General features: G+C 40.7%; 1 protein-coding gene and 1 long non-coding RNA gene across 4 annotated transcripts; one reads left to right on the forward strand and one right to left on the reverse strand.

Annotated features, from left to right (window-relative positions):
• Positions 1-273: 273 nt before the first annotated feature.
• On the reverse strand, positions 274-22,193 carry TMEM231 (transmembrane protein 231). 3 transcript variants are annotated; one of them, XM_072967735.1, is made up of 9 exons: positions 21,931-22,192; positions 17,625-17,695; positions 17,127-17,497; positions 16,858-17,027; positions 6,556-6,684; positions 6,060-6,203; positions 4,286-4,367; positions 2,491-2,596; positions 274-2,123 (listed from the first exon to the last, which is right to left on the reverse strand). In XM_072967735.1, the coding sequence occupies exons 3-9, from the start codon at positions 17,263-17,265 to the stop codon at positions 1,943-1,945; spliced, it is 951 nt and encodes a 316-aa protein (XP_072823836.1). In that variant the 5' UTR covers positions 17,266-17,497; positions 17,625-17,695; positions 21,931-22,192; the 3' UTR covers positions 274-1,942. The 3 variants fall into 3 exon arrangements, with proteins under 3 accessions (XP_072823836.1, XP_072823837.1, XP_006207559.1); XM_072967736.1 differs by lacking the exon at positions 6,556-6,684 and having other exon boundaries at positions 21,931-22,193; XM_006207497.4 differs by lacking the exons at positions 17,625-17,695; positions 21,931-22,192 and having other exon boundaries at positions 17,127-17,601.
• Positions 3,582-6,658, forward strand: LOC140698185 (uncharacterized). The gene is made up of 2 exons (XR_012075771.1): positions 3,582-3,983; positions 5,888-6,658. It is a non-coding gene; the product is annotated as an uncharacterized lncRNA (long non-coding RNA).
• Positions 22,194-22,217: the final 24 nt, after the last annotated feature.

Here is a 22,217-nt window from a genome sequence, read left to right on the forward strand (position 1 = left end):
CTGATCTGTAAATAATTGGATCTTCATCAGATGCAGCTGTAAATTTCCAGCCTGTGGTTTTCACATGCCATGTTGATTCCACCAAAAACTCACATTTACTGGGGGCTGGGCCAGAAGACTTCTACCAAGAAGTGAACAAAAGCTCCAAGGTCTTTTGGCAGAGCCCTGGCAAAGCAAGGCAGCTGGTGAGTAACGAAGAGAAGTGTGCACACCTCTGCCTTCCCCATCCGTCCCTTTTCCAAATACTCTCCCTCTAAAAAGCCACATGCAACCTTCCAGTTTGAACATTTTAATTAGAAAGTTACATCATGGGCCTTTGTACACATTTTGCAGAAAAGTAATTTGATAAAATGCAAAGTCATGCATGTTAGCTATGTTTCCATATCTCTCTACCTTTTGGTGATTCAAACCAGAAACCATTTTTCATTTAAATCTCAAGGAAAAAAACTTTAGGCATATAAACAGCACTAAATATTAAAATGAAAGGCAGAGGGGTCAGTGTTAGGATATTTCTGTGCTTAAATACTTCAAAATAGCTTTGTTTCCAAAACCCTATTTTGGTCAGCCTGAAAGAAAAGGTGCTGTGGAATTAAGAACTGAGTCTCCAGGGTACACTGAGGCACGCACTCAGGAGGGTGTCTTTGGGTGGGATTGCAGAGGGCACGTCCTTCCAGTGTCAATGACGTCTCAGTATCATAAAGCAGGCCCAACTGTCCTTAGGGCGAGAATGCAGAATCCATCCATATGCGACAGAAGAGGCCCATTCTGGTGGTCTCTTCCGTGGACACTCAGTTATGAGGGCAACCTGGCTGGACTGCGTGCCATTCTGCTAATGGCCCAGCCAGGACTGGCCTGCCCGGGCTAGCATCCTCTCTATCCCCTCCCTGCTCCTTGTGGATCCTCCCCAAAGCGGCCCACTCTGATGGGCGCCCTGTTCCTTAGGCACAGGAAATACAAGTAACTGGGCTTCCCGCTAGCCCTCCAAGTAAACTCTGTGGTTGTTAGGCAGTGGGAGCCAATACCAACAACAGCTCCTCTGTCACCCGCATCCTTTTCCAGAAGGGGGAGGGCTGTCAAAGAGAAGGAGTGGCAAGTGTCCAGGCTGTTGGGTGAGGGCCAGAGAGAAAGAACCTGTTGTTACACTCCTTACTTCCCCCACTGTTGCTGAGGGGCTTGTGAATGAAACAGCACATCTGACTGCAGCCTGCTATTCCAGGGGCACAGACAGAGGGCAAAGAGCCAGCCCCAGCAGGGCAGGGATAAAGGGCTGTTCAGCTGAGCTGCTGACAGACGACTGTCTGTTAGGCTCAGGGCAGGTGGACGGATGGTCCTGGTGTCCTCAAGTTGCCCGCCCTCCCGCACGTGCACACATGTGCTCTCGAGCGCTCCCCTTCTCTCTCTCCAGTTCCCTAGTAAAAGGCCTCTCAGTTGTGGAAATCAGTTCTGAATAGGAAACTTAGATGCCCAGGAGTGGAAAGTGCTGATGATTTGCATATCTATCACCAGAGAGCCCTGAAAAGAGTAAAGCATGGTTTACAATGGGGGAAGAAATGCATAGCATGTTTCTCAGTTCAAGAGAGGAAAAGTCTCTGCTTGACCAGAGATGGGACTCTTTCCAAGATGTCTGAACTGACTGTATGTAGTTTTTCTGAAATTCAAGTCTGAGGCAAAAAAAACAAAAACAAAAACAAAAGCAAATTATAGCCTTCGGGAACCTTCAGATGTTTCCTAAGACTAGTCCCTGATTATTTCTGCAGGAGCTTAGAAGATATGCAATTTGTGTAGAGGAAAATTAGAAAGGATTGTTCTTTGTCTCTCATAGGAAAAGCACACATGTGGGCAAGTGTCCATGAGCTTTTCATAAGTTTCCTAACACGGCAGTTCTCAGAAGACAACAGTGAGGTAGCCAGGGTCCTGCTTAGAGTTTTCAGAAAGGGTCTTCTTATGATAAATGCTCCTTATACAGTTCTCCACAAGGCACTGCTGGTACAGAGACTGTGGTCACCACTTGATTTTGAAACACAAATCTTTTGATTCTTTCAAACACCCAGAGGAAGATAAGTAGGATACTGACATACTGGACCCAGGCAAACTTCATCATTTCCCAGAATCCTGGTAGATAAGTACAAACAGTTAAGGAATCACAGATGACATTTTCTAAGTAAATGTTAAACCAAAGGTTTAGTTTAGACAGAAAATGGCAAAAATGTTTCAAATACCCTTAAGATAAAAGAGGTAATAAAAGATTATTAAGATATAAATATGGATGATTCTGACCTAGAATTGCTCAAAAAAAAAACCAAAAACGAACAGGAAATGAATATTTTTTCCTGTATGAACTGCAGGGAGACATAGTCATTTGTGTGGGGCTACAAGAATATAGCAATTTCCAAGCTGAGGCTTCCCACATCTGTTCTTCCTTGGGACAACTGAGGAATCCTTTTCTTTTTTGAAACTGAGCTACTGTTGGCCCTTTAACAGAAAGGATATGAAATGACTTCCACTGGGTATCGGATGACAGCATTAATCACAAATGGAGCTTCTGCAGCTCTTCCCACCAGCCAGATGGGGTTGGTGTCAGTCAGGATGGTGGTTACTGCAATACAATCAGGAGTTAATCTGTGAATGCTCTCTTTGGCAATAAGATATGGGGGACTATAAAAATACTCTGACCTCACAGGCAAATTCTGTACTTCAGAACTCACCCCAAAGAAATAATTCAAAAGGAAAGGGAAATTGAATGAGCAAAGTTGCTCACATATTATTTGTTAAAATACTTGTCAAAATACTTGTGTTGAAAACTTAGAAACAGTTTGTGTTCTACAGCTATTGAATGGCTAAGCAAAGGAATACTATGCTACCACTAAAAAGGAAACCAACTAAACTAACACAACACTGTAAATCAACTATATTTCAATAAAAATAAATGGGGGGGGAAGATACAGCTCAGTGGTAGACTGCATGGTTAGCATGCATGAGGTCCTGGGTTCAATCCTTAGTACTCTTGTTAAAAAAAAAATCACTAAATAAATAAACCTAATTAACCCCCCCAAACCAACCATCAAACAAAATAAATAAAAATAATAAAAAAGAGTATAAATCAGAAAAAAAACAATTAAAACTCTGTAGCAGCATGGGGAAATGTTTATATTACAAAGTACAAAAAGTATGTTGGATCATAAAGTATCTTTAAACTATGATAGGAAAGGAAAAAAAAAGACACTATGAACTCATCTATAAAACAGAAACAGACTCACAGACATAGTAAACAATCTTATGGTTCCTGGGGAAAGGGGGTGGGAAGGGATAAATTTGGGAGTTTGAGATTTGCAAATGTTAGCCACTATATATAAAAATAGATTAAAAAAAAGTTTCTTCTGTATAGCACAAGGAACTATACTTAATATCTTATAATAACCTTTAAGGAAAAAGAATATGAGAGTGAATATGTGTATATACATGACTGGGACACTGTACTGTGCACCAGAAATGGATACATTGTAACTGACTGTACTTCAAAAAAAAAAGGAGCTGTATGAAAAAAAATCTGTGTATGGACAAAGACTGAAAGGAATAAAGAAAGACAAGCTGATTTATAGATAAATGCTTTTAAGTTGTATTCTAAAATTCCTTTATTTTTGGAACAATGCTCCTAGTGCATTACATAAAATTAGGAAGAAATATTGAAATTGTAGTCTCCTGACTTAAATGTCTGTGTATAGTATTATGATGTCTGGTTGCCAAGCAATACTTGGAGGCCTTTAGAGAAAAACCTCAGACGACCAACCAGCCAGACGTGCTGAGTCAAGCACACGAGACAACCCGAGAGCCTCGCCTTTGTAAGGGATGGACATTCTCGGTCTTCCACCCAGAACCTTGGACGCTCGCTCCTACTTCGGCCGCTGATACAGAATGAGTCACTCACATTCCCTATATCTATCTGAAAACTATGGAAAGCACCCTGTCTTTGGCTTCTTTTACAGGTATGATGTGGGATGTAACTCAATTAGGCTTATATATAAAGAAAAAGAAACCCATTAAGCCAGTGGTGAGATAAATATGGCAGTGAATTAGCACTAACCTGCTGGACCACAGAAGTAATGGAGGGGAGGCCTTTAGGAGAAAAAGGCCAAAACTTGAGTAGCCTATTCACTTCCATTAACTGAGCGTTTACTGGTTTTGACATTTGCACATGATAAGGGCTCCAATTCTATTTCTCTCCAATTCCCCCATAAATCTGGAAAGTCCTTGAGAAGCAGTGGGATGAACTCTCCTCAAGACTCACCGTTCCTTTCCTGATAGGCAGCAACAATGTGGGTGAGGTCGTAGTCACGGGCAAAAGGGCTGGTCCCGTTGATTACAGATACCTGGGATGTGGCAGGAGGATGTGGGGTGAGCACCCAAGAGACTTCCCCTCACGTTTTTTCTACCCTCTTGCCTACACAGGCTGATCTCAGAGACCACCCTCTTATGCTTGGTGTCCTATTTCAGTATCGATAATCTTTTCTTCAATGATGAATGAACTCTTGTGCAACAATTTAAGCCGTTTATTCTCAGTCTTTTCTTTGGCAGAGATGGAAACAAGGGGTCAATATCCACCTTTTAGAGGTTTTAAAGCTATTTATAAAATACCCTTCTTTATTCCAATGAGAGAAGTAATTCCTTTAATTTTTTTAAGAGACCACATTTTCAACTCCTTTTTCTTTCTCTTGCTCTTGCCTGGATGCTGTCTAATATATCTCTTAATTACCTTTTATCTTTTTCAATTATCTCTTAGTTATCTTTTAAATGTAGAGATGGAAATAGGATAAAGTACAAATAGTAAGCACATAATCCTTTGAAAAAGATCTTCCCACTAATATATTCCCCTAGACATAATCTAATATACAAACCTTCAAATAAAAAGGGCTATGTTAACTTTATGTCTTACAGTCCCTTCCTTTTTAAAAAACATATGTTGATTTACAGCTATGTGACCACAAATCCCAGTTTATACAGAACAGCGCCTATAGTAACTGGTAACATCTCACTTTCACTTTCACAAGCAGCCCAGCCCAACTAATACGGGTCTCCTTGTGATAAAACAAAGGTTAGTGATGAACGATCAGATGCATGAGTGCTGGCCTCCAACAGTAACATGGCTCTGTTACTTTCAAGCTGTGGGACTTTGGGAAAATTAATTAATCCCTGTTAAGTCCCAGTTTTCCCATGTGTGAAATGAGAGAGTTCACTCTCTCAACAAATCTGTCTGCGTGCTTACAACATGGCAGGCATGGTTCGAAGCACTGAGGTGAGAGGACAGATATCAGCGCTTTTGCCGCTGAGGGAGATGGCAAGTGAACAAAACGAAACTTTTTTTTCAGATTTCAGGCGGAGGTAAGAGGGATAAATCTGGGTGAGGGAAGATGGAGAGAGAGCTGAATGCTCTTTAGAAGGAGTGTCAGGGAAGGACCGTGCTCAGGGGCTTTGAACAGGAACCAGAATGGAGTGGTAGATTAAGTGGAGGGGATCCTTGGCAGAGGGAGAGTTAAGTGCAAAAACCCTGAGGCAGGAGCTGCTTGAAGACCTGCAAAAAGGCCCGTATGTCTGGAAAGGAGCAAAAGGAACAATGACAAGAGAGCTGGGAAACTGCAAAAGAAGGTATCTCATGAGGCTGCTGTGATGATTAAATGAGATGCTATATTTAAACCTCTTAACTCAGGGCTGGCATAATGCTTAACAACAGTGGTTAATATTCTTTTTCAAATGTTTTATGCGAACTGAAAAAGATCACTTGGAATATGCCGTGCGTGCGTGTGTGTGTGTGTGTGTGTGTGTGTGAGTGTGCTCGAAATCTACAAACAATTCAGTTCTTAGATAAACACAAATTTTTTTTCTCTCTTTTTAGATGTAACTACAGGGCTGCCTGTCTCTGTATTTTGAAAGAATTCCTCAGAAATACTTTTCTGTGCCACCCACAGAGAAGTGCTATTTCCAACTTTCCTTTCTCCCTCTTCAAAGAACCTGATAAGCAGTAACTTATAGATACAGAAGAGATGGACAGTAAGAAGCATCCTTACGTTGTATCGAGTATCAAGGCCACCATAGCTCAGGGGCTGCTTCTGCTGCAGCCTCAGGTCTCCGTTCACATATAACTGGGACCCTGGAACAGCGAAGGAGGACTGGAGAAACGCCATGCTCTGCATCACAAATGTCGACATCCTCTGAAGTCATTAGAAGGAGAGACAATATCAATTTCAGTCAGATCAGAAGGGCTCTGAGTTGTAAGCATCACCTGTCTGTGGTTGAAGCCTAGTGGTCCCTCCCGTACATAGCTTAGCCCGACAGGAAGCACTCTGTCCATAACCCTCTGAGCTAGTAAGAGCTCATATAAATTAGTATGACTTCAATGAAAGATACTTGATTTTAGGCCAATTTAACTTAGGCAGTTAAGTCCCGAAATACACCTCTGAAGAGAGCCTTCTGCAGTGTGGGTTTTCCTAGAAATCAAAACGGGACTCTGTTCTACTGAAAGACAAAAGAGAGAGGACGAGCTTCCTTAGGGAACTAACTCACGTGCAATTGGTAGGAGAAAGTCAAAATGAGTTGCACACCAAGAACGTGCTCCGTGGACTGCAGGGGAAGCTCCAGTTTAAAATGTAACATGTCCATTTTCCCATCCTGGTTCCCGTCTTCTTCTCTAGTCTAGGAAATCCAAAAAAAGGCCAAGGATTCCTGATCCTTAATAAGTCTGGGAGAAATCCATACCACTGCTGTACATACACTGTGACTCATAGTTCTGCTGCACACAGGCATTATCTCCCTCACTGAGAGGAAAAAGAGAACAAATAGCTACAAGTGGATCAATACTGGGGAAAGAGACATGTGCACCTCCCGGGAACTGCACACTCCTGCTTCTCAAAATATTCTAGGGCCAAACTGAATGGGAACTTGAACTGGCAGTAACAACACTGTAAACATTTGGGTGCATTTTTTCTTTTTCAGTTGTCTCATTTGATCTTTTCTGTTTTGTTGCTGGTGTTTTCTTTCTTTTTAAGAAACATGCCTGAGTTTGTATGAACATTGATATAGCACATCAGAACTGACTTCTACTTCTCCAGAAGTCAACTTTTTAAAACAGGAAGGAAAGAATCCTAATCATTTGCATTCCCTGAACAGACTCAACATAAAAACACCAAGCTCTACTTATATATTCTTTAACCACAGTGTCTTTGCTTCAGATTCTCAGTGTCGGACTGATGTCAGGGCTTTAAAGCCTAGCGCACCTTTTAGTACCAATCAATACAATGAAAAAGAAAGCTAAGGAAAATCAGTAAGCCATTAAAACTACACAGGTACTTTATAAATTATGTACATGAAAGTAGGGAAAACAGATCCAAAGAGGGAAAAAGACAAATTACAGCTCATTAAAAAAACACCATAACCCACTCTTGCCTCCCAGTGACCCTCAAATGACTATCAGGAAAGACAGTCCCTGAAATGCAACCACTGGTGACATGATTCCTTGGCACAACTCTGGATCTTGTTGCTACAACCGATCCTTTTCCACTGTAGGTTCCCAGAAGGATTCTGCTATGGTGTATCAACACTTCCATCTGAATTCCCCATCAACTGATTCATTTGGTTTTCCACCATTACCTTTATTCGGGGAAAGAGATTCTTTGTTCTTTTTCAGGCTAATAAGGTCGTTTGAGATGGAGATATCTCAGTTTTCAGAAACTTTCAATCATTTCTTTCCTTCTAGACAATAATGTCCTTATCCTGGGCCTTGTTATAGAGAAACCTACCCTCTCTCTTCTGTTGGATACGACTTTCTCTGTCCTATTCCATCAGCTTTGCAGGTGTAGGGGAGGGATATCTGTTACCAGGGCTGACAATCAAATTACCGAGGCAATTATGTATTAGCAATTATGAGTAGGAGGGAAAAGAGGCTGCCTTGTCTTCCTGTGAATTTTTTTCAGTTGGTACCTGGGAAGACTCAGAAGACAATGGCAGGTTAACTCTCTGTAGTGGATCCATGGCTCCTGGATCTTTAGGTTTGGATGGGAAGGCAAAGATCCACAACTTGCCAGAGAGGATAGTGGCCATGAAGGAACTGCCATAAGAATCCAGACTCTAACACAGCCTGAGAGGGAGAGAAATCCATTTCATTTGACCTTTACAATAAGTCTAAGGTAAGCAGAGCAAGTACTATCCCCACTGTATAGATGTGAAAATCAAGGCTCAGGGAGACTAAGGGAATTACGGGGTATGGCTAGTAATGGTGAAGACGGAATACGGAACCACATCTTCGACTTCAAATCTGGTTCTCTTTCCAGGACTAAAGTGTCCAGATTTAAAATAAACTCAAGGAGCAGATGTTGGGTAGGGCAGCAGATCTTTCTGCAAAAAGCTAGCATCAAAAACATGAGTCTAAATTTGTATGCTTGTTTGTGCACACACTTTTACTCCAGGTTCACAGAGGACAGAGATCTGGCACAGAACCATTATTAGTGTTTACTTGTTAAATCCACTCATTAACCTGTCAAGTATTTTCTGAGGGCCAACCATGTGCCAGGCATTGCTTCAGGTGCTGGAAATGTAATGGCAAACAATACAGGCAAAGTCCCCACTCTAATGAAGGTTACATTCCCAGCCAGGGAGGCAGAAGGTAAATCATAAACACGTGCCAATATCAGGGAGTGATAAGTGCCACAAAGGAAAACGAAGCAGGCTCCCTTCTTGAGGGACCAAAGGTAGAATTTTTATAGTAAGTGTTCAGAGAAGTCAGGTGAAGTGAAGTGATAAGGGACAGAAACGTCTTGGGGAAGAGTGATCCAGGCTAACAAAGCGCATGAGCTCTGGGGAAATGTGGGTCAGGGTTTAAGAGTGTGAGATGAGGCCAGTGCAGCTGAGCACAGTGCATGAGACAGAGACGGTGGAAGATGAGGGCCAGGACAGGACCACTGAGATAAGTGATGGTGCAAATGCATCTCCCACAGAAGACCTGTCGCCATGTAAGACTCTCACTCCCTTGGGGCTGGCAAGGTGGGTGACATTGCTGTGCTATCACTTGGAGTTCTGATAAAATCAATGATCTAATTCTATTTACTTCAAATCAAGCTTAACACAAAATGCAACAGCTACAAAGGCACGTGTTCAAAAAGCTAATACTTCTTTAACACAAGTTCAAGGTTAGTAACTAAAATCCAATTGGTGTGCCTGGCTAAGAGAATTCATAAGTCACTCCATCACCTTACTTTTATAAGCTATATGTACAACTTGGAGAGATTTTTATATCCATGGACTCTCCTATCTCATCCCTCTGCATATCCCAGAAGTACTAATACTTGGAATGGTGACAATTAGCAATAATTAGAGAGGTAGGTACTGTCGTGCTCTTTATATAATTACATTGAGGGCAAGAGAGGATATGGAACCCAATGACAGAACTGGGGCTAGGACTTAAGTTTGCCGACTCCTGATTCAATGCTCCTCTGTAATAGCCCATATGAACCCTAATTTCAAAGATTTCTGGTGGTTATAACAAGTTAATGCTTTACAGATACATGTGAAATCAATACTAACATACTAGGTAAGATAAATACAGGCGTTGTTGGACTTAGTCAATGCCCATCAGTCCATCTGCATCAATCAGGGCCCAAACAGGAAGAAGGAAACTAAAATAAAGTTACTTTAACAGGGGAAATTTAGTATAGGGGATCATTAATAACATAGGTATTAGTGGACTAAAAAGGCAAAAAGGAAACACTGTTTACAGGGTAACTGCAGGAAGCAGCTCCCATGCCTGGGGCTGGAGAAGAGGCTGGCATTACAAGGAGCTGGGACTTAGACTTCAAGAAGGGAGTGCTGTCCAATTGGTGCTGGTACCTCTGGAGCTTGGAGGAAGAACCCAAAGGAGTGGATAAGGCTGGAGGAAGGATGGACTCCTTGTTTGCATTACACCAGCAATGGTTCTTCACCCTGGTTGCAATTTCTGGTTTTCTTCCACTCCCAGAACAAGGCTCACCATGCCTCCTACTGGCAGTACCTAGGAGGCAGTGGGCAGAGGAGAATGTGGTTTTCGGTACTTCAGCCTGAGCATCACAAAGCCGAATATAGGAGGGTAGGTTTGGAGCTGAGGCAAGACCTAACAACCAGTATAGCATCTGCTGTAGCAGTAGCTATAAATTTAACTAGTGCTGTTGTTTCCAGAGTGCTCTGACTTGCACCATCTTCCCCATCAGGGATTCTACAGTATTTGATAGTTTGCTGGAATTTTATTTGGCTTCTATTTGTTTTCATACTTCTTACTCTTTAGAGTCATATTTTTTTAATTGAAGGTTAACCTCCTAGTTTATACCAGTGTCCATTTTACCATACACTTGTCCTCACTGAGTGTTCCATTTTTTCTTTTTATGCTGAAAACACTCTTTGGCACAAGTCTTTGGGTCTCCAGCAAAGTAGGGATTGCTACTTCATGGCTCCTAGGCTTATAAAGTCCTTGCCACCTGTATTTCAGTGAATCTAAGATATCATCAATTATAAAATGTACCTATACCAGTAAAAACCAAAAATACTTCCAATTAAACTATGACACAATGCTTTCTAATCACTGAGTATTTATTTTATACTTATTGAAAGAGCTTTTAGACTTAGGCATATTTATATGAGAAACCATATTTATGCACATTGAAAAATATAAGCAAAATAAATTGATCCACAGATTCTTAAAACTTCTTTTGAATCACTTTTTGACTCAATATTATCCATACGTTTCTATACAGTTTCGTCCTTTGTGCCATGCAGCACACTGGTGACACAGCATGATTTAGAAAAACTTTCACAAAGGTAACTACAATCTATTGCTCTGGGCTCTTAAGCAGCCTTTAGAATAATGTGGAGCTATTCTACCTTTAAGTGCCTCTTGAACCTTCCCTTACCTGCTTATCATTTGGCTCTTAGAGTTAAAATAGTGTTTTAATTACTATCTCTGGATCTTCTTTCAAGCTGCTGATGTCCCTTCTGCAAGTTCTGATGCTGACACTTTTGATGTTTGCACATATGTAGGCAATGAGGACTAGCCAAGCCTGCCTTCTGGCCAACAGCTATTGTTAAGATACCACAGACAGGCAGACACTCTCTGATTTTGTAGATGTGATAAAACATGTCTCAGGCAGTACTCTCCACTCATCTTCCTGCACCCTCGTACAGCTTTCAGTCTCCATGCACTCGAGGTCACAGATGCTTAATGAGCCAAGTCAGGCTCATTGAGGGAAAAAGGTCACTCTTAGCTTTTTTTCTTCTCTCATTACAAACAAGAAACTGGAATTTTAAAGCAATCAAAAGCACAGGGATTTTAGAGATGCTATTCAAGGTGAGTGGACCAAAGCAGCAGCAAGGCCATTTCTGACTTCTGGGGCATTTTCCCATATTAGCATCCACAAAGCCACCTCCAAGCATTCGGTCAAACTTTGACCTAAAACCACTGCTTCCTTGGCTTTCTGGGTAGGTGTGGTCAGTCAGCTTTATGTTCAGAGTTAGAGAAGGGTTTTTTTTTGCACTAAGGGTTAAGGGTATAAGATATGGAGTAAGAAATCCTTGAACTATAGTCTGACTATTCACTCGAGAGTTAGAAATCATGTCACTTCTGAGGCTTATTCTCTTCATCTTTAAAACAGGGGCAGAAACTCTACCTCACAAGGTTACTGTGAGGCTTAAAGAGATAATATATATTAAAAAATAAATGGCTAACACTTCACTAAGGGATCGTTAAAGGTCAAGTACTACTGAGAGGACTTTAAGTGTATTACCATATACCAGAGACACAGTAAGTTATTAAAATTTTTTTAACTATGGTTTGTAAGCATTTCACCAGTGTATCACCTCCCTGCTTTAAAAAAAAAGACATAATGCACATACAATAAAATTCACCCTTTTAAAATCTGTAATTCAATAGATTTTAGTATATCCACAAAATTGTGCAACTATCACCATTAATTCTAATTTCAAAACATTTTCATCATCCCAAAAACAAACCACATACTCATTAGCAATCACTACCCATCTCTCCCCTCCACCAATTAATTCCCCAGGCTTCTAGAATCCCTAATCTATTTTCTGTCTCTACAGATTTGTCTGTTCTGGACATTTCACCTAAATGGAATCATACAATATGTGCTGTTTTGTGGCTGGATGATTTCACTTGGTATGTTTTTCAAGTTTATCTGTGTTGTAGCACGTATCATGACTCCATTCCTTTTTGTGGTTGGGTAACATTCTATTGCAAGGATACAACACATTTTGTTATCCATTCACTTGCTGATGGACACTTGGGTCGTTTCCACTTTTTTTGAATTGCTATTCCTATTATGAATAAGGCTGCTATGAACATTTGTGTGAAGTTTTTGTGTAGACATGTGTTCTCAATTCTCTGGGGTACACACATGCCTAGGAGTGGGAATGCTGGGACACACGGCAACTCTATGTTCATCTTTTTGAGGAACTTCAAACTATTGTCCAAAGTAGCTGTGCCATTTTATATACTTACCTGCTTTTAAATTTTTACGTTTTGGGGTTTGCTTTTGTTTTACACGGCACTTTCTAAATTTTTCCTTTAAAAATTGTTGTCATTATAATTTAAAAACCTTGAATATGTATTACATTCCCATGGCACAAAATTTAAATGGTATAAAAGTGTATGCAATGAAAAGGTTTCTCTTCCACCTTAACCTCAGCCAGCTAGTTCCTTCCCCAGAGCTAGTAATGTTGGTGGTTTCTTCTGAGTTCTTCCAGACATAGCCAAAGCATAGATGTACGTACATGTACATACACGTACATACACACATTCATATAAATATTTTTGTTATTTTTCTATTATTTTTATACAAATAGAAGCATGTTATATACAATTTTTATTTTTTATACTTACCAATTTCTCTTACAAGTAATTCCACATCAATATATATGAATCCACTTTATTAAAAAAAAAAAGCTATGTACCATTCCACTGGGTAGATGTACCACAGTTTCTTCACCGAGTTTTCTATTGTTAGATAGGTGGTTTACCATCTTTTGGTATTACAATGCTGCAATGAGCAACTCTTCTTTTTGTTTTTTTCTTTTGGAGGGAGAGGTAATCAGGTTTAGGAGAGGTAATTAGGTTTAGTAGAGGTACTGGGGATTGAATCCAAGACCTTGTGCATGCTAAGCATGCACTCTACCACTTAACTATACCTCCCTCCATCAATGAGCAACTTTTTACGTACGTCATTTCACATGTGTGCACAAGCCTTAAAGATACCTTACTAGAAGTAGAAGCAGGCACATGAATTGGTAATTCTGACGAATATGGACAAATAGTCTTTCAAAGAGGTTATATTAATCTACACTCCCACTAGTGCTACACTGGCGTGAATGTGTAACTCTGTACATCCTGCCCACTATGTTATCAAACTTCAATTTTTGCCTGTTTGATAGATAAAAATAATATTTTAACGTATTCTTAATCTGCATTCATCTAATTATGACTGTGATTTCATACCTTCAAGAGTTACATGTGGCTGCCTCTCTCTCACTCGCTCCTTTTTGGAGACTGCCTGCACTGTCTATGGAGTGTGAGCACCCAACCCCCACACCTTGTGGCCTTTTTCCTGCCTTTTGAAACAGCCTACACTCGATGCAGTATGTATCTCTCTAAATAAATCTACTTTAACGCAAAAAAAAAAAAGAGTTACATGTGTTTAGTCTTCTATAAATTATTCATATTCTTTGCCCTTTTTAAACTAGGTAGTTGGTTTTTTAATTAGGATCTACAGGCACTTTATGTTAGGAAAATTAGCCCTTTACAAATGATACAAATAGTAAAACTTATTTCCTAGTGGTCATTTGTGTTTTGACTTTGCTTGTGGTTTTCACCGGGCCAGTAATTTTTAAAATTATTTTTATATACTTGCATTTATCAAAAAAGTGTCTTTCTCGGTTCATAGATTTTGTCATACTCAGAATAGCCTTTCCTACTCCAAGATATAAAAGCTTTCACTCATTTGTTTCAATATGTTTATGATTTCATATTTTAAATGATCTATTGGACTTTAATTCTGTTGTACAGTCCTGAGGACTGGCTCCATCTTTACTCACTGCCTTAAAATACCGCCTTGTATTATCCTAGTTTTCCTGCTAGAATTTTTGCTTTTTTTCCTGTACTTCCCTTATATCTTCTAATTCATTTATTTGTATCTCATGATTTCAAACTATTCTCAAACCAAGAGCTCAGCCAGGAAGTAAGCAAATGATTTACTGAGAAAAACTGTAGATGACAAGGTCACAAATTACTTATAGACAAAGGCCTAGAATGGATAGGGAGAAAAAAGACTAAGAAAAAGGAGCTTTGTTTTATGCATTACAGTGTAAAATTACCCAGTATTAAAGAGGATTAATAGTTCTAGGCACATAAAAATAAGAGGTAGCCTTGGCTTCATAAAATCACACACACACAGGCAGGGGGTAGGTGGGCAGTGCTCTCAAGGGAGTGGTTTCTGGTTACAGAGATAAGATAAGCAATCCAACTGGGAAGCCAACCAGTTGTGGTGGATGAACCAGTGAAATGAGCAAATGAATGAAACCTAATGCTGTATCCTTGTTTTCAGGATTATTTCTTTGAATCAAGTAACCAGAAGAGGAATACACAAATGTAAAGAAACAAATTTCAACCAAAAATGTGAAAGACAGGGAATGCTAACCTAAAGTAAAATTAGTTAATTTCGTGTGTGTTTGTAATTTTAAAAAGCCCTTTGTTTCCACTTTTGGAAAGGAAACACACGCATGTAGAATGCGAGACATGCAATGGTATACAGTGAAAAGTAAGGGTACCTCGATGACAGCCTCTCCTCTACAGCCACCCCTCCCCAGAGGCATTACAATCTCAAATAAGAATAAAAACGGGCCACATGTCACTACTGGGGAGGAGCTATTGAAAGAAATTTGTCTCCTACTCCAGTTCTATTTAAAAAATCAATTTACATGGGGAGGGTGTAGCTCAGTGGTAGAGAGCATGCCTAGCATGCATGAGGTCCTGGGTTCAATCCCCAGTACCTCCATCAAAAAAAAAAATCTATTTAAAAGACCTGATCATTTAAAGAATCAAAGTATTCAACAATGTTACAAAAACCAGCAGACTTTCACTCACAGGGCAAATATTTTCATGTCATTTACCTGATTATTTAGAAATGTATGTCCATGTCTTTAAATAACAATTGCATTGGCACTTCTCAATTTCTGTTTCAGGCATCCTCTATTGTCTTCCCACAAAGAGAGACACAGATTTAGTTTTCTCCGCAACTCCTCTCCTGCCAGCGCTGCCCCCTTTCTATCTCCCCAGTAGAGTTAAACTCTTATTTTGGTTAGTCAACATTTATTGTTCACCTAATTATGATTATGTAAATCCTATTCACAACTCTGCTTACTTTTCCTTTCCTTACTTTTTATTTTTCTGGAGTTAATAATTATGCTTAGTTTTCTGTGTACTTATACTATTTCAACAAACAGCTTCTACTCCAATTCCTCACACTGTGATGTTTAAAGGTATAAGATTGAATCAAAATCTTGCTCACTGAAATATTCTAATAGTGAAAAAGTAAAAGAATCAAATATCCAACAGAAAACTAGTTAAATCCCTTACAGTTTTCCATATCATGAAATACTTTGCAGACCTTAAAAAAGAAGGGGGAAGGGTATAAGCTCAGTGGTAGAGTGTGTACTCAGTATGCAAGAGGTCCTGGGTTCAATCCCCAGTAGGTTTATTTAAAAAATAAATAAACCTAATTACCCCCCAAATCAAACAAAAAGTAAAAAAATTAAATAAAAAAATAAAGCTGGTTAATCAGTATTGCTATATGTACCAAACTGAGCCTTTAATTTTGTCATTATATATACCTGTAACTTTAATATTGTACAATAAGCATGCATTTTATAATCAGAAAAAATGTTTAAAGTAATCAGAAATGTTATCTGAATCATATTTTGTTAGTTATTTATATGACCAATCGGGTTTAAATTTTTTTTCCATTTTATTTAGTTGCTGGGAAAAATGTCTTGATTTTTTTTCCAGCTACACAAATCTGGCTGTACGACAATCATCTTAGAAATGTCTAAAGAGATTCAACTTTGGAAGAAGGAAAACCAAAATTTTCATACTTCTGAACGAAAATGATTTCGGAAAATTAACGTAAAGGGCGACTGTAAGAAATGCACTTACTCTGAGCCAAATACTAGATCACAGACATTTTCATCCCAGACAGCAGCAGGATGGAGCGGCACCAAAAGAGGCGAGTCCAGGGAGGCAGGACTGAGCCCGCAGTACTTTCTAGGGAGGTCGCTTAATCAACCAGCGCTTGAGCTTCCTGCCTAAAAAAGCCTGCCCTTTCCGTCCCTAGCGTGTGGTGATGCACAGCTGCAGCAGATAGAGTAATTAAGGAAAACCTGCTCGGTCTTCACGAGTCACAGTGCAACTTTCGCAACCATCGCTTCCACCAAGCCAGGCCCACGGAAATGACGCGAGCCAGAGACAGGCTGTCCCCAGGCTTCCAGACTCTGTATAGGACACAGGCGCTCAAAGCAGTGGCTAACTTCCTTGGGGTGGTGGACGGCTCAAATAAAACCACCAACTTACTCTCTAGGAAATTAAACAAAAGCTCAGGCCAGTGAGCCTGCGCACAAAACTTCCCTGGGTTCGTGACTCTTTCGGACCCAAGCGGGGCTCCCCCGATGCGGAGCTTGGGGCGGGGGCCGATCGCCCGCTTCCACCCATCCGACCCCTCCCCCCATCCCCACCCCCGCCCGGTCCCGCCGCGCGGATGGGCTCGGTTAGGAACCACGCACCGAAACGAGTGGGACGCGCAGGTGACTCCCCTGCAGCCGGTTGAAGGCGGGGAACGTGCTCCAGGCGAGGAAGCCGCCGTGCTCGGGTCCCAGCAAGGCCACGAGCAGCACCTGGTGCTGGAAGCGCACTGTCGGCTGCTCCACGTAGCTGCTCCGCTTCAGCCAAAACCCTGAGGTAAAGAGGACGGGAGGCGGGGGGGGGGGGGGGAGGAGGTCAGGGAGGCCGGCGCAGGGATCCGCGTCGCGCATCGGCTGGGGGACAGGCTCACCGTGGCTCCGAAAGGCCACCAGCAGCGGCGAGATGTACGTGAGCGCGGCGACCAACAGCAGGAAGAACGCGGCCTTGGAGCAGAGTCCCGCGCGGTAGCCGCGCTCCACCGGGTGAGAGAAGAGCTCGTAGAGCGCCATGAGCGTGGCGCGTCGTGCCGCCGCACGCTCGGGACCCCTGCGCGGTTCCAGAGGTTCTACCAACTTTGGCTTCTCCTGGTTGCCATAGCCTTGGTCACCACGGCAACTGACGGCGCAGGAAAAGGAACCAATAGCAAGGACGCGGGCTTTGGTAGGGGTGGGGCTAAGGGGGGCGGTGCCGACTCGTGGACCAGAATCCTAGCTTTACGCGTTGGGTGCGCTTTTCCAAAGGCTGACCAGAAATAGAATGTTTCCGTGCATCAGTACCGTAGCCATCGCCCTTGTTAACATTTGTGTAAAATAAAATTTTCACAAACATCGATTTAAAATAAATAGCTGAACAACAACAACAAAAATACCTGCATATGTGTCATCTGTATTCCGGAATGTGTTTCATTGTATACTTAAGTCCAACTACTCACAGCACACCCTACATAGGCGAAAACACAGAGATCATAAATATATGTAGCCTTAGTCCTGAACCCGGTCCTGGGCTAAGACCAAACCCAGGTCCCTTCTCTCCAAATTTTCTATTGTTTTCACTGTACTTTGTAGCAGGACAGTAACGGAAACAGGACACCAAACTCCCTGCTCTTCGAGGGATACGGATAATTACTCTAGCTTTCTCTGCTATACTTTTGTTACCTTATATGGTGCACAAGCTTGGCTACCTGTTTTAGGGAAAGTTATGGTACTCTCCAAAGATAACATTGATTATCTTAATTGAAGGCTCACCTTCCCCTGCCCTCTAGTATTTTGAACATGGCAGAAGGATTTTTTTTTTAAAACATGGTCAACAGCCAAGTTCTTCATCAAAAGGCCCTTAAAGATCACATTGCAGTGCCAAGATAGCGTGAGGTTTGTGCTCAGAATGGAGTTCAGTAGCAGATGCTCCTTTTTTTGATACTATTTTGAAGGCAACCTAAAAGTGGTTTTTTTCCCTTTCTAGTTTTATTGTGCTATAACTGACATACAGCACTGTATAAGTTTAAGGTGAATAGCATAATCATTTGACTTACATACATCACGAAATGATTACTACAATAAGTTGAGTGAAAATCCATCATCTCATATAGAAATGAAATTAAATAGAAAAAATTTTTTGTGATGAGAACTCTTAGGATTTACTCTTAGCTTTCATATATAATGTAGAGCAGTGTTAATTATATTTACCATATTGTACATTACATCCCTAGTACTTATTTATCTTATAACTGGAAATTTGTACCTTTGACTGCCTTTATCCAATTCCCCTTCCCCTCCCCTACCTCTGGTAACCACAAATCTGATCTCTTTTATGAGTCTGTTTGCTGTACAATTAACCTACAACACTATGTAAGTTCCTGTTACACAACATAGTGATTAAATATTTCTATACATTTCAAAATGACCACCACGATAAATCTAGTTACCATAATCTAAAAGTGGGTTTTAAGTGAACAGCTAAGATCCTAACAACACAGGCAGAGAGATCAATAACTGCCCACTTGAGAAAACTATCCAGGGTCCTTACCACAGTCCAAGGTGACAATGTCATCAACTGTAAGATGTTTTTGACATCTTCTGGTCTAATACTAATTCTTGCTTTAAAGCTTTTCTGGGATGGCAACATAGCTCTTAAGTACAGCAATTGTTAGGCTTAAATCTGTTGTGATTCTGACATTATATTTTATCTATGCTTTAAGTGAATGTCTTTCATTTATTTACATAACCATTAAAGTAATATTTAGAATAGATGGTTCTAATGTTAACTCCTGAGGGTGGCTCTTCTCTGAGGAAAAGGTGTTTGCCTCCAAACCATCTTCTTTCAGCAGAAGGAAACACACCTCCCCTGAGATGCCATGAGCTTTGCAAAAGTATTTAATAATAATGGATACTAATATTTACTCTTTGTTTCCATGACTTGAGGAAGCTACTCTTTGTGGTTTTATTTCATTTTTTTTGAGAGACTAATAGTTTTTTTTAAACGTTAAAGATTCTGTATATTGTGTAATTTTCACACATTCAGGATTGAGAACTAACTGTTCCGTTTTCATTTCCATAATTTTCTCGGGCTTTATGCAGTTTACCTCCAAGGAGAAAGAAAGTCATTCTCTTAAAACTATGCATTTAAATCACGTTCTACTCCTTTTTAGATGCTCCTTTCCAGGGTCTTTTGAATCAGTTTAGAACTCCTGAGCGTTTGCTTTAACACTTTGCAACATTTATTTCACCTTGGCATTTATATCACTAAACCTTTGGCTTCCAAGTTCCCTCTTCCAACTCCAGCCTTTGTTTCTATCTGTTAAGGAAAGTTTATACTTTGGAAAATGTACCCTTCTCTCTGAAACCTAAGATCCAGATTCTCTGTGAAGTCTTTCTTGGTAAACTTTACTTGGCTTTGTGTCAGCCCCCATTGCCCTAGCCATCCCTCAGTATCCATGTTCACATACTTTTCCAACATTTGAAATTTACTCTTCATGTTTTATAAGCCTGTTAATGTGTAACTGCATATATTCATTATCCTATTTCTCCTCCTGACTCACCTCTTACAACTAACTACCCCATCAAGGAAGGCATCCAGTGTCCTTAGAACATTCAATAAGCTAATGAACCAATAGGTAAAGAAGGTGATGCATATCATCAAGGCAGATAAGAGAAACCAATTAGAAAGGTGAACTGGAAAAAGAAAAAGGTAGGTAAAGATGGAAGACAGAAAGACTCTGCACATCACTGAGACCATCAGGTGACATGTCTGTAAATTGGTGAGTAGTGGATCTCTCCCCTGAGAAGTACACTAAGCTCTTCCAGGTGCAAGACAGTGTACACATGCTTTGAACTAGTATAAAATGACCAGCTCTCTAAAGGGAAGCAGGGGTCTTGAGTCCAATTTCTAACTCCTCCATTCATTCACTGACTATCAGACGGGGAACAACTGTCTTCATTCCTCAGTATTTAATTCTGTTTGCAAAATACGTATTTTAGTTTTTATACTCACTCTCTAGCTGATCTCATCATAAAGTTCAATAGCTTCAAAACTTCTCTCCTGAATTAGACACTCATAAATCCACTCACCTACTCTACATCTTCACTTGGATGTATCTTCTGGGCATCTCATACTTAATATATACAAAACCAAATTCTTGATTCTCACTCCCTAAACTGGCTGTACTTTATTTCAGTAAATGACAATTCCATCCTTCCAAGAACTGTGACATAGACTTGTCCCTTATAGATCATATCCAACTGATCAGCAAATTTTGTTGGTTCTACCTCCAAAATGTATCTAGAATACAGCTGCTTCCCTCCACCTCCACAGACAGCATCTTGGTCTAAGCCAACATAATCTCTTACACCTGGATTATCACAATAGTCTCTTAACTGTTCTCTGGCTTCCATCCTCAACACCCTATAGTTTACTGTCTACACAGAAGTTAGCCTGATCACTTAAAAATGAAAGTCATATCATGTCACACTTCTGCTTAAAACCCTCCACTGATTTCTCATCTCATTCTAAATAAAATCCAGAGTTCTTCATATGGAATTCAAAGATCAACAGTTTTGTTCTATATATTTTTTATCTCATCTCCTAACACACTCCCTCTTATTTATTCAGTTCCAGCCACGAAGGGTTCCTTCCTGTTCCTAGAATACGCCAACCACTTAATATAATTAGGATTCCATCCCATCATCACTCTAGTCACCAACCATGTTTAATTTTTTTTAAACAGCACCTGTCATTACCTAACATTTTGTTTTGTTTTGTCCCACTAGAATGCAAACTCCATAAAAGCAGAGGTGTTGTCTGTTCTGTTCATTGCTTTTCCCCAGCACCTAGAACAAGGCTCCTACGTAAACAACAATAATTTCTAGGTATAAAATTCAAAGGATTTTTCATTTCACTAAAAATAAGCAAGCAAGCAAACACCTATTTAACTGCTCAGACACACAATCTTAAAATAACAAAAATACTTTTAGAATGAAGTTGGATTCCACAACATTTATCGGGAATTTCAACTGAGGAAATGATGGATGACAACATTCAAACATACAGGCCTTTCAGAGGCATCAGAATCACAAGCATGTGGCAAGGATCATATGCCCAATTAAGAAAATATCTTGTTACATATTCACCAGCTCATAAATAGATGATGAATCACAGCAGACTGCCCTGATGACTCTGAGGAAGAAAGGAATGACATCACTGGAAAACCTCAATGCTCAGGCAGGTGACACGCACACACATAGCTTAGGCTGTGATTGCTGAACCCCATGCTGCCTGCCAAAGAAACCTGTCTCATGACCAGCTATCAGGGGAATTCTCCGAGTCTTACAGTCACCTCTAACTCATTACTTTGCCAGTTAAGGTTAAGGGGTCTCTTTGTGATCAATGTGATCGAATACTCCTCAAATGCATATTTATGATACTTTTCTTAAATGTTTATTCAAACATTTATTCATGAATAAGAAAAGGAAACGGGATTTGTTTAAATTCAGTTTCTAGGCCCAACGCAACCTATTACGGCTGTCCCCAATCCTGAACCCCAGGGTTCAGTACCTCTCCCTACACAGTCCCTTCAAACTAGTCACACTCTCCAGATTGTGAGTCCCCAACCTATTACCACTCCAAACAATACTCTTCAAACTGTCAATGCCATAAACAGACCCCTCTTATGTCATCCATACCTCCAAAATCCCCCTCTTGTCACCAACGCCCCGGTCAGACTTCCAATGAACGGTCCGCTCTAAGAGCTCTATCCTATCAGCCAGACCCCTACACACCCCTTCCCGTTACTAATGTCCACTGATACCCTACTCTCGTCACCAGTTTCCGAGAATCCCCTCCCCAGTCACCAGTATCCCTCACAGACACCCTTGTCGCCAACTTCGTCCTCCCGACTCCACCGGCAGCCCCTCTAGGCGTGTTCTCCAGCCCCGCCCCTAGGCGCCAAGAGCTTGAGGGAGGCGCCGGA

Source organism: Vicugna pacos, chromosome 9 (assembly GCF_048564905.1).
Source record: "Vicugna pacos chromosome 9, VicPac4, whole genome shotgun sequence".
Lineage (NCBI taxonomy): Eukaryota > Metazoa > Chordata > Mammalia > Artiodactyla > Camelidae > Vicugna > Vicugna pacos.